Here is a 12965-nt window from a genome sequence, read left to right on the forward strand (position 1 = left end):
ATTATAATTGTATTATCAATTATAAGATCAATAGGTGCATACATTTATAAGTATTGCCTGCTTTACGCTAGAAATATTGAGGTTAGCGTGTTAAATTTGGACCGCTCTCATATAATACAATCACATTCATTGTATCGAATGTGAAAAGACCGCTAAATCTTTTTTTATAACATTTATTTTACAATTAAAATAATTTGTAGCATTAAGTTAACAATTTAATTTTTTTTTTGTACATTCACACACGGAATAGCAGCTAATTTTGTTCAATTTAAAAAATATACATAAATCTAAGTAATTTTAAGGCAAATTTTTCTAATGCTTCTCCAAAGCTTTTGTCAACAAATCATTCATTGTGAGCAGAAGCGTACGTGGGTCCTCAGCGAGTCCAGCGCCTACCATAGCATTCGCAAAGAGTTGTTGCGTTACCAAGTCTGCAAGCTCAGGATCACTTGTGCGCAACTTGTTTAATTTCTTGATAATTTCATGTCTAAATGAGAGTATATAAAAATTAAATCAAAAATTGCTTTGTCAAAATATTAGGTTTGTGAAATTACTTAGGATTGATCTCTAATTGTGGCTGCAGTAAAGCAAAACGATTCTCCTCAGGCAATTCATGACTTTGTGTGCGTATGAAATGTCGCGCAGCCGCCATTTCTTCCACTGTAATCACACAAGGATGTGAATCAAGACGCGTAGTCACCTTAACATTCGCCACTTTGCCTTTTAGTTTGTCGCGTATCCAAGGTAAGAGTTCCTCGATCTGCGTGTGCAGCAAACTGCCTTCACCATAGTCGGTGACCTTTTCAGCGCCGTCATTCTCACGCATTTCTTTTTCAACGGAAACTAGTTTTTTGCCTTGGAATGTACCCAATTGCATGAGCACAAGCTCATCATAGGGTTCGTAACAGAATAACACTTCAACACCGCGTTTCTTCAAGCTTTCATAGTAAGGAGACGATTCAGCGAGCACGCGATTTGGCGCTGCTAAATAGAAGATATCCTTTTGTTCGCCAACATTTGTGCTATAATCTGAAAGTGATATGCGATTGCCATCGGCATTCTTGGAAGAATCGAAACGCAAAAGTTTGGCAATGCTTTCCTTTTCATTCTGATCGTGTGAGGTGATAATGCCTTCCTTGAGGAATAGACCGTAATCCTTATAGAAGGCGGCATACTCTTCAGGTTGCTTGTTTGCACGTTCCTGCAAGAAGCGCAATACACGACTAGCTAGCACATTTGACAGTTTTCTGGAAAACATAGTGAACAATTTATTAAACTAATTTGCATGAAATTTTTATAAGACTCACTTGATTAAAGCGCTATTCTGTAGCAGTTCACGGCTTAAATTAAGTGGTATATCTTCGGAGTCCACAACGCCTTTAATAAAAAATATTCGAATACATACAGTTAGTTTCCATAATTAGTATTACATTAAGTGCAGAATCATACCTTTAATAAATCGCAGCCATTTGGGCACCAGGTTTTCTGTCTTAGATTGTATCAAGACTTTGCGTGTATAAAGTGCTACACCCACATTAGCATCACGTGTCATATCGAATAACCCGGGTTTACCTTCTGGGAAGTAGAGTAAAGCGCGAATGCTGAGTGGTACATCAGTCTGCGAATAAATTCGATATTTTATGTTTTAATAATTTATAATAAACATAAATATCTTTTTTCATACCTTGTAATGCAAAACGAAACGTGGTGTATCAAAAGTGTTGGCAATGAATCTATAGAACTCATTATGCTGTTCTTGTGACACATCTTTCGGTTCCATTAACCATAAGGGCTGAATATCGTTAGCACGTTGCCCATTCAAAAATATTGGTGAACCAACAAAGTTACTATATTTCTTGATCACCGCTATGGAAATATATTAATTATTAATAAACATTTTTAATGCATTTTTTAATAAATACCTCTAATGCGATCCTCATCTGCATATTCTCTACATTCTGGTTTTAAATGTATAACGATTTTAGTGCCATGTGCTACACCATCAGCTTCCTGAATTTCATATGAACCAGATCCATCAGACGCCCAGCGTAGTCCTTGTGAATCGACAGTCGAAGACTTTGTGAATACTTCCACCTTATCAGCTACCATAAAAGCGGAATAGAAGCCAACACCGAATTGTCCAATAATATTCGAAGAGTTTTCGGCACCACCACCGGCTTCCTTTACCTGTTCTAAGAATTTTTTGGAGCCACTACGTGCAATCATGCCAAGATTATTGATAAGTTCCTCGCGCGTCATGCCAATGCCGGTGTCCTAAAAATACAGTTAAAATAAATTTTATATTTATCTAAATATATAAAATAAATGTTTACCTGTATCGTTAATTGCATTGACTGTTTATCAGTAGCAATATGGATTTCTAATGGCCGATCTGCGCCATCAAAATTCTTCTCGTTTTCACCAGCGGTATGTACAGTGTAACGGAATTTCTCCAAAGCATCACTAGCGTTCGAAATCAATTCCCGCACAAATACTTCATTCTCGGAATATAATGAACGTGCCACAATATCCAGCAACATACGTGTCTCAGCTTGAAATTCATGCTTATCAGCTTCGCCGACCGGCTTTTCAGTTTGTCTGATAATAGTGTGGAAACCACCTTTATCATCAGCTGTCGCGGATGCTGTGGACTCCGTACTCATGTAACGTGCAAATTGATGGACTAACAACAACAAGAGAGATTTAAATAAAGAATTTATAATATGTATGCATGTAATATGGATCTACCATTTCTGCCTAGATTTTTGTTCCAGCGCAATGACCATGCCGCCTGTGAGCTGCCAATGAAGTTGCGCGTTGCATAACGTTGCACGTGTGCAGTAGAATTTATAACACGGCAGAGACGTGAAGTAAATGACATTTTTTATTTAATTTTCACTAGAATACAATTTTTTTGTTAAATTTTTTCACTAAATAATATGTTAATCCAGAATTTTCATGCAATTCACATGTGAGTTTTTGTTAAGGAGCACCCTGTGTTGACTTTTTACGAAATCAACTGTTTCTGTAAACATTCACAATAAAACTTGTACATGGCTGCTGTATAATTATGTTAATAAAGGGGCCAAGGCTGTTTAATCTGCCTTTTAACATAGGAAGTATTGAAAACAGATTAACAGATTTAATGTTGACAAGGTTTATATAATTGAAAATAGTTTTAAGATTATATTACTTATTACTAGGCTTTAAACAGGCAGATTCAATAAAGAAAGAGGCATAAAAGAAGATTTTAGTGTAGCATATTAGCGCTATTGCACCTCTAATTTCTAATAGATACATATAATAGTTCTGTATTAGGGCCTATGTTCCAACCAGGAATTATGAGACAATATTTATAATAGAGCTTTGTTTAATAAAAATCTATAATTTCTATGCTACTAGTTAACAAATTACAGTCAATCTTATTCTTTATCCAAAAAGGCTATGAAGTTAATATTTTATATTTAAGAGTATTACCTCAAAAAACTTGAAACATTATTATATGCTTTTAGTATTATAATTTAAAAAATGATGGCTAAATTTAAGAGTCAAAAATTGCTACCTTTCACACTAATTTGCTCCACTCGTGATAAAAAAATACATAACATTTAATAGAGTACTGTTAATATCTCATTACATATTTGCGCAGCTAATCAAATCAAACATCGAGGCCAATATGCGTTACACAAAAGTATTTATATATTTATTTAGGTATTTTCGTCATTTGATGGATCATCTAATAAAAAGATTCAAGCACTGAGTGGGGCAACAACAATTTTTATTTTACGCTCTTTTACTTGAGCGCACGTGATCTCTGCTTGGTCAGCTGTTCGACGTAACGTCATTAAAGCTGCGGAAACCCGTTCGGAACAATCCGACCAACGGCATTGACGGTACTTTTGGCAGTGATTTAAGCGCCAGATTTTCTGTCTGTTATCATAAGACTCATTTGTCATGATATCAGAGTGCAAATCTATTTACCAAACGATTCTCACGCGCCATTGATAGTGAGTGCATAGAAACTACAAATAGTTAGAAACTCCCAAATTCACAAATACACACACGAACACACGTTAACTTTAAGTAAGCTCGTAGTCGCAGTGTGTATAAGTCAATAAACATATTAGTACTTATCTAATGAGCGGGGTGTGGGAGGTGCTGCATTATGAAAGCTGACGTTAATTTGAAGATTATGTTCTTGTCTACATAAAGAAACACAAACAAACTTATTTTCATGATTTGTTAAAGTTTAGCACAAATTTGTTGATCAGCTGATTCCGCGAAACCTTACCTTACAGGGCTAGCAAATAGCGCTTATAAAGAAAATGCTTGATTTTATACAATCAATTTACAATTCTATATATTTCTTTAATATTTATATTACTCGTATAATATGTATGTGTTTTTAAGTGTATATGTACGTAATTACATTTGAGATTTCTTGTTTTTTTAATTTTTTTTTTGGTTTTGGGTTAGTAAATACAATGCTATAACTATTCATAAATATGTAGGGTTGTTTGCTTTATGCTTACGTAATGTTCAATATAAGTTTGTTTGAAAAGTTGTTATAAATAAAATAAAAATGAGTTATAGTTTACTGCAACGTACAAATAAAAAATAATATTTTTTAACAAATTAAAAATTTATTTAAAATGCATAAATGTAAAATTAATAAAATTTTTATTTTCTGTTTAAAATATGTTTATTTATATGTGCATAATGTATTTAATATTTTTTATGTTACAATATAATTTTTAAACATTTTAGTTTTATGCGTTTAAAGCAGTTTTCTACAAAAATATTTAACTCATTTAAAAAAAAAATTATTTAAGAAAAGTTTAGCAAACTAAACTTTCTACTACATTTAAAGGCGCTATTTACAATCTAAAATATAAGCGTCCTTCTGGTACGATACACGAAAGCGTTCTATAAACTTTGTTTTTTTATAGTTTAATACATTTTGATGCCAATAAAATTATTATTTTTGATTTTAATTTGAAATATTGATTGAATTGATTTTATGTTTAACGAAATATTTTGTAATTAAAAAAAAATTTAATTTATATTTTTTAACCGATTTAGAAAATAATATAACAAAAAATTTCTTTATCAGCAAAAAATTATTTTTATTTAACCAAAAAATTAAAAATAAGATTTTTTAATTATTGAAATATTAAGACTGGCACAAAAAAATAAAATAAAAATTTTTTAAAAGATTTTTGTTAATAGTTATTAAAAAAAAAAATTCAGTAAAATTAAAAAAAAAATTCTATAAATATTTTTTTTTATATTTTAATACATTTTAATGCAAATAAAATAATCTTTTTCTTAATAAATTTGAAAAAATTTAATTTAATTGATTTTATATTTATCGAAATATTTCGCAATTAAAAAAATATAATTAATTTTTTTTAAAACGATTTAGAAAATAAATTAACAAAAAATGTCTTTAAGAGCAAAAAATGATTTTTATTTAACTAAAAAATTAAAAGTAATATTTTTTTAATTATTGAAAGAAATAAAAAAAAATGTTTAAATAATTTTTGTTAATAGTTAATATATTAAAAAAAATTTAGTTAAATTAAATAAAAAATTTTCTATAAATATTTTTTTTTTATATTTTAATATTTTTGATGCAAATAAAATAATTTTTTCTTAATAAATTTGAAAAAAATTGGATTGAATTGATTTTATATTAATTTAATTTAAATATTTTTCAATTACAAAAATATAATTTATTTTTTTAAATCGATTTAGAAAATAATTTAACAAAAACTTTTTTTAACAGCAAATTTTTTTTTTAATTTTTAGTTAACCAAAAAATTAAAAATAAGGTATTTTTTAATTATCGAAATATTAAGACTGCCATAAATAAAAAAGGATATTTTTAAAAAGATTTTTGTTAATAGTTATTAAAAAAAATTTAGTAAAATTAAAAAAAAAAATCTATAAATATTTTTTTTTTATATTTTAATATTTTTGATGCAAATAAAATAATTTTTTTTTAATAATTTTGAAAAAATTTGATTGAAATGATTTTATATTAATTTAATTTAAATATTTTTCAATTAAAAAAAATATATTTTTCAATTTATTTCTTAAATCGATTTAGAAAATAATTTAACAAAAACTTTTTTATCAGCAAATTTTTTTTTTAATTTTTAGTTAACCAAAAAATTAAAAATAAGGTATTTTTTAATTATCGAAATATTAAGACTGCCATAAATAAAAAAGGATATTTTTAAAAAGATTTTTGTTAATAGTTATTAAAAAAAAATTTAGTAAAATTCAAAATATATTTTCTTTTGCAAAAAAATTGAAGTTTTTAATGACTTGCAATCAAAGGTAGTCGACAAATTTGTTAGCATATGTTTTCTATTAAATATTGTTTCATTATTATTTAGTTATTTAATTTTAGTTACTAAAATGCTTAGTTTTATTTTGCTTATTTCGAAATTTTCTCCATATTTTGACATTTTTGTTCTTGCTTTTGTTTTTGTTTTGTATTGAAATGTAAAAAAGTTAAATTTTTCCCATGTTTGCTTGCTTTGTCTTGTTTGTAGTACTGTTATGGTGTACCGTTCTTCAATGTTGTAAGTATATTTTTTGTATTGATTTTATTCTTAAACTTTCAGTTTTCCATGCAAAATTTGAGGTAGTTCTCTACACCATTTCCAGCTATGAATTTTAATTGTTTTTTGTTCTTTAATCTCTATTTTAGCGGGTTCTTAAAATTTCCAAAGTTTTGTATAACGTTTCTCTTCAGTTTTTTGTTTTTGTTATTTTTCGTGAGTTATAAAATGTTTTTTTTTATATTTTATTTTTCAACAAATTTTTCAAAGTTTGAAGGCAAATTTTGTGCGTTCGATACCTTTTTATATTGAATTTTCACCAATTACTATAGTATTTTAAATTATTGTTTTAAGTGTCGCGTTGGCTTGATTAACCCTTTGCGAATTTTTTTTTTTAGTTACTTAAAAAAACGGTTTCCCTAACAGCAAATTGAATATATGGTAAATGAAGTGCTTCAAAATGAGGTAGTTGTATTAACACTGAGCTCGATAATCTGGAAATTTGTTAGTTTACAAAATATTTTTGTTGTTGTTAATGATTTAGGAAAATTAAACAACATAAAACTAACAAATAAACAGACTAACAATATCGGCGCGAGTACAGCTAAAATTCGGCTGAGGTGAAATTAAATTTTACTGAGACTAATTTGAGGCTAGAAGTTTTTGAATAGAAAATTGCAATTATGTTCAGCTAATCTTAAAAATTATTTAAAAATATTTAATATGACAGAAAGGCGTCCTATGAGTGTTTAAAGTATTTCATATAAATGTAGCATATTAAAATTAAATATATCTTAAATACTTGCATTTTTTAAATAGTTATTTTAATTTTTTTTTTTTAATTTTGTATTGTTTTTAGTATTGCTCTGTGTTGCGCCAATGATTGATTTTTAAAGCATTACTGGTACAGAAAAAATAATTTTTTTTAGAAAAAAGAACTGGTAGTAAATTAAAAAAAAAATTAAAAAAAATGCGTATTAAACTTTATAGTTTTGATTCAGTTCTCTTTTGTTTAAATATTATACTCTTTTTTTTATTTAAATAATAAAAAATAAATAATAAAAAAATTTAATGAAAAAATTTAATAAAAATCAATTTTTTTATTTAAAAAGTTTAAAATTTTTTATTTTTCATTACATTTCCAATATTTATTATTTACTTTTAATTTCAAAAATTATTAAAACAAGTTTTAAAACATTTTTTATTGAATTATATATTTTACAGCATTTCTTAAATTATTTTTTTTTAATATAATTTCACGTTTTCTATATTTTATTTTTCACACACTCACTAAAAATTATTATGCGCACAAATAATTTAAAAATCATAAGTCACTTCTTGCATAATAAGCATTATTTGTTATTTAACTGTTTAATTTGCAACATCGATATCTGAGTATAAGAGTTTACTTAAATATTTATTATTATTAATATATATATTTTTATGCCACATTTATATTTCATAATTTTTAATATGATTGCTTTGGAAAATATATATATATATTTATGTATGTATATTATTTACTTGCACTACTTATTGATTTCTACAAGACAACATTCATGATTACATTTATTTATTTATTTATTTCTGATTTTCTTACTTTTTATTTTATATATATTTATACGACTTTTGCCTGAACACCAAACAGCATTTGATTTTCAATTACTCGTTTTAAGTGGTTTTTGCTTTACTAACTCTTGCAATTAGTTAAAGCTGTATCAGTCAGTTTATGTATTTTGGCAGTGTTGATATACTTTTTATAAATTACTGATTCTCAATCTACTTACTATATACAAATACTATAAAGACAGCTTCAAAAAATTTGCCATTTCATGTGCTATTTACACTTTGTGTCACTTATTCTATATACTAAATGGGGTATTCAACCAAATAAATTATTGGTTTCAAGCAGCGAATTGGAAGAAAATGTTTTTTTTTTAACGAAAAATGGAAGCAATTTTCAATTTTCATATTTTTTTTATAAAATAAAAATTTAGTTCGCCTCATAAAATGCCTATGCTAATTAATTTAAATGCAATAATTAAAATATTTGAATTACTGAAAAAAAAATTAAAAATAAAAAAAAAATACTTCCAAAATCCAACACGTGCTAAATTTCATTTCGAATGCAATTTCATTTGGCCTTATTTCCCGACATAATGTAATGTTTATTAATGCCATTAAAGCGGTAATTATCATCCATCAAATGGCGTATGTTTGTTCGGTACTAGTCGCTATGCTGAAAATTGATAAAACACAAATTGTGAGATACAGTCGAGACTCGCTTAAAAAAACCAGTAGCATATTGTTAAAATAGTTCGATTGAAAGGAATTGTTTCAAATGAGCTATCAACGTTATTATGCAGAAAATGTAGTTATTATGAATTAATAAAGTTAATCAAATATAAAGTACAATTTCCTTTGGCTATGCAATCGTTAGACACATATTGCTTGGCAACAATGTTGCAAAACATTTTTCTCTCATCCATTTTAACATTAATCAATTTTTATTATAAAAAAAAATCAAATTAATGGCAAATTAGTTAGTCTTTTAGTAATACAATTGCCAGACACATGTTGCTCGACAACAATGTTGCATAACATTTTTCAGACATGGAATTCATTCATAATTTTTATTTTCAATAAATAAAGTTAGCTAAATAAAATATATAATTTAGCATTGACATTAACAGACACATGTTGCTAGGCAACAATGTTGCGCAACAAGTGTTCGAAATGAATTCAATTGTTTTTTATTTATTTGATAGAAATATGAAATTAAATGTTAAGTACACAATCCTTTAGCTTTGCAATCGTCAGACACATGTTGCTCGGCAACAATGTTGCACAACATTTATGTGAAATGAATTTAATTATTTTTATTCTGAATAAATAAAGTTAATTAAATAAAAAATATAATTTAGCAATGACATTGACAGACACATGTTGCTTCGCAACAATGTTGCACAACATGAATTCAATTATTATTATTTATTTATTTACAACATTTGTGTGACATAAATTTAATTATTTTTATTCTGAATAAATAAAGTCAACTAAACAAAAAATATCATTTAGCAATGATATTGTGAGACACATGTTGCTCGGCAACAATGTTGCACAACATGAATTCAATTATTATTATTTATTTGATAGAAAACGAGATTAAAAGTAGAGTATACAATCCTCTCTCTAGCTATGCAATCGTCAGACACATGTTGCTCGGCAACAATGTTGCACAACATTTGTGTGGCATATATCTATGCAGTACCAATATTATGTATTTGATAGATGTTTTAAAACAAAATATTTTTATTCTGCATAAATGGCATTGTCAGACACATGTTGCTCGGCAACAATGTTGCACAACATTAAAGTGACATGCTATAAACATTTCTGGTATTATTTGTTCGACAGAAAAATTAACAAAATATTTCGATTCTGAATAAATGACATTGTCAGATACATGTTGCTTCAACAATGTTGCACAACATTTGTTGCATTCCCGGTATTATTTGTTCCGACAGAAAATTTAACAAAATATTTCGATTCTGAAAAAATAGCATTGTCAGACACATGTTGCTACAACAATGTTGCGTAAGTAATAGGTTATTTGTAAGTTGCGAAAAGTATGGCATACTTCTAGGCGCGACTTTGTTTTTAACATGAATAAATCTTTCAGGCGCGGCTTAATGGAGTCAATTAACAAATTGTTGCTTGTTGCTGAAATGAATGTTGCGACGAACTGGATAATTTATTTTTTATTTTCAGGATTTGTGTTATGAAGTAATGTATAAAGAAAAATACTCATTATATAAAATAATAAAAAATTGATAAAATACAAATAATTTGTATGTATTTAAATAAAAAATGCGTTGTGTGTTTTTTTTATTTATAAAATGTTTCTCATATATTTCATAATAATGGAAAAATGCTAATAGGTATGTATGTAAAATGAACGCAACATGTCGTAGGCATGTGTGTGTGTGTGTTACTTAAGTTGTATGTACAAATTATTGCAGTATTAAGTTTTATGAAAATGCATAAGATAAGTGTTGTACGTACGTATGTATGAACCATATGTCATGAACACGAACACACGCGCAATAATTAAGTTAACTATGTATAAAATATGCTTAAAAATTATATAGTAAATATGTATAATATGTATGTTTGAAATTGTATTGTGTATGCATGTATTTTACTAGCTGCTATAAATAGGTATGTATATATATATAAAATATGCTAAAAAATCATTAATACAAAATATTTGAATTTAATGACAAAGCGCTAGAAATAATAAAAAAAAATATATTTTTGAAACTAAATTTTAGTAAAATAAAAAAATTTGTAACTTAAATGTAAGCTTGTACCAAATTTTTGTTTTTAATGTTGTTTGCATGTGTATGTGTGTGTGTGTACAAAAACTATATTACAATTTAAAACTAAGAGTATGCGTAAAAAAAACTATAAATTACGATTTCAACTAACGACTAATGCTTTAAAGAAGCGTTACGGCGCTGAAATACACACGTCTATATATAATATAGTATGCATGTGTGTATGTATGTATGTGGTTTAGGTTAGGTTAAATTAAACATTACACTTGGCAAATGTGACGCTATGAAAACGTACGTACGTGTGTGCACTTAATTGCGATAAGTCGAAGTTGTTGAAGTTGCTAAAACAACACAAGTCTTGTCGGTTCGTATTTAACTATTATGCCAACATATGTATGTATGTAGCACGTGTCGCTTTGAAAGTAAAATTAAAATTAAATTGAATTAAATTAAACAAAAATCGCCTACTAAACACGCGCTAAACTTAATCGCTAATTGTTTACAATTTTTTTTTTTGTGATTTTGACTAAATATTTAACTGAGTGTTGACACACAACTCGCTGGCGCACTTAAATGCTACTACATTTGCTTAAATTAGTTTTTTTTAGTTTTTTACTTTGTTTTACAAATTACGAATTTATTTATTTATTTTATAATTAATGTAAAAAAACATGTCTATGAGTGTGTTGTTTGTTGTTGTTGTGTTAAAAGCAAGCAGGCTTAAGCAGTTTTCGAAATTTACAATATGCTGAACGCTAGCTGCCTGCTTGCTGCAAACATTTGTTGTTTTTGTTTTTGTTTCTACATATATATTTACAAAATAAATATGTAACTAATTGCTTTATGCTTTATATTAGTCAGAGGTACGCGAAATGAATTTTATAAAAATTATAAATAATTTGTTTTTTTTTTTAATATTTTTTTTTTTTGTAATTTCCTTAAGCACACATTAACTTTGCTAAACCAGTGCAGTCACTTCATCTTTTTTACTTTTATACTTTTAACTAGCATTTATTGCTGACATTTATTAGCCTACACTACAAACTACGGCACATATGCGTACAGCGTCAAGCGAACCTCTTGGAAGAGTCTTACATTTGACATTATAAAATTAATTTTTTATTAATTTTTGATTTTATATTTTTAATGTATGAACTTAATAGCAGTTACGAAAAGTCTTCTTGTGTTATACATATAACCTTATCAAAAAAAAAAAAAACACATATAAAAAATATTTAAAAATTAACAAAAATACTTTAAACTAATTATTTAATAATTAAAATGTGTTAAATTTGTTCATTTGTTTTGCGGTTTGCAACTGTTTTAACGGGTGGGCTAGTGGTGCGCATGTATTTATATGCTGTTGGCTGGCTGGTCGATGTTTTGTTTGATAAGGTGCTGTGGGTTTATAAAGTGCTACTGATTTGATTTGAAACTTCAAAAGCGCCGTTAAATATTTAAAATGCTTGCGCCTAAAAGTATGCGTACTTTTCTTTTAAAGAATTTGAAGAAAAAATTTAAGGCTAAAGCAGTTAAAAGAATTAAACAAAGTAAAAAAAAGGTAAAAAAAATAAGAAAAAGTAAAAACTAAGTAAAACGAAATAAAAAAAAAAATAAAAAGAAGTAAAAAAAATAAAAAGAAGTAAAAAAAAAATATTTAAAAAAATTTAAATTTGAAAAACTTTCTTTTTTTGCATTAATTTGTAGATATATATAGATTATTTTTGAGACTAAAACAGTTAGAAAAAATAAAAAAAAATTAATAAATTTTTTTTAATTAAAAAAGAAATAAAAAAAGTAAAAAAAAAAAAAATTGAAAAACTTGTTTTTTTTTAATTAATTTGAAGAAAACTATTTTTGCGACTAAAGCAGTTAGAAAAAAAAATAAAAAAAAATAAAATTTTTTTTTATTAAAAAAAAAAATAAAAAATTTTTTATTAAAAAAAAATAAAATTTTTTTTTATTAAAAAAAAAATAAAAATTTTTTTATTAAAAAAAAATTAAAAAGAAAAATTTTAAAAATATAAAAAAAAATGTAAAAAAAAAAAATTGA

The 12965-nt window shown here is 26.4% G+C and overlaps 1 protein-coding gene across 1 annotated transcript; it reads right to left on the minus strand.

Moving 5' to 3' along the window:
* Nucleotides 1–157: 157 nt before the first annotated feature.
* On the minus strand, nucleotides 158–3013 carry LOC105217337 (heat shock protein 75 kDa, mitochondrial). The gene is made up of 8 exons (XM_011192284.3): nucleotides 2749–3013; nucleotides 2334–2683; nucleotides 1923–2274; nucleotides 1685–1866; nucleotides 1450–1618; nucleotides 1308–1377; nucleotides 555–1247; nucleotides 158–487 (listed from the first exon to the last, which is right to left on the minus strand). Exons 1-8 carry the CDS (start codon nucleotides 2879–2881, stop codon nucleotides 313–315), a joined length of 2124 nt encoding a protein of 707 aa, XP_011190586.2. The 5' UTR covers nucleotides 2882–3013; the 3' UTR covers nucleotides 158–312.
* Nucleotides 3014–12965: the final 9952 nt, after the last annotated feature.

This window comes from Zeugodacus cucurbitae, chromosome 6 (genome assembly GCF_028554725.1).
Source record: "Zeugodacus cucurbitae isolate PBARC_wt_2022May chromosome 6, idZeuCucr1.2, whole genome shotgun sequence".
NCBI classification, from domain to species: Eukaryota; Metazoa; Arthropoda; class Insecta; order Diptera; family Tephritidae; genus Zeugodacus; species Zeugodacus cucurbitae.

Coding starts and splice junctions, on each gene's coding strand:
- LOC105217337 (XM_011192284.3), bottom strand. CDS start 2,881: ATGTCATTTACTTCACGTCTCTGCCGTGTTATAAATTCTACTGCACAC. Junction 2,684..2,748: donor CAAAAATCTAGGCAGAAATG/GTAGATCCATAT, acceptor TGTTGTTGTTAG/TCCATCAATTTGCACGTTAC. Junction 1,378..1,449: donor ATGGCTGCGATTTATTAAAG/GTATGATTCTGC, acceptor TTTTTATTAAAG/GCGTTGTGGACTCCGAAGAT.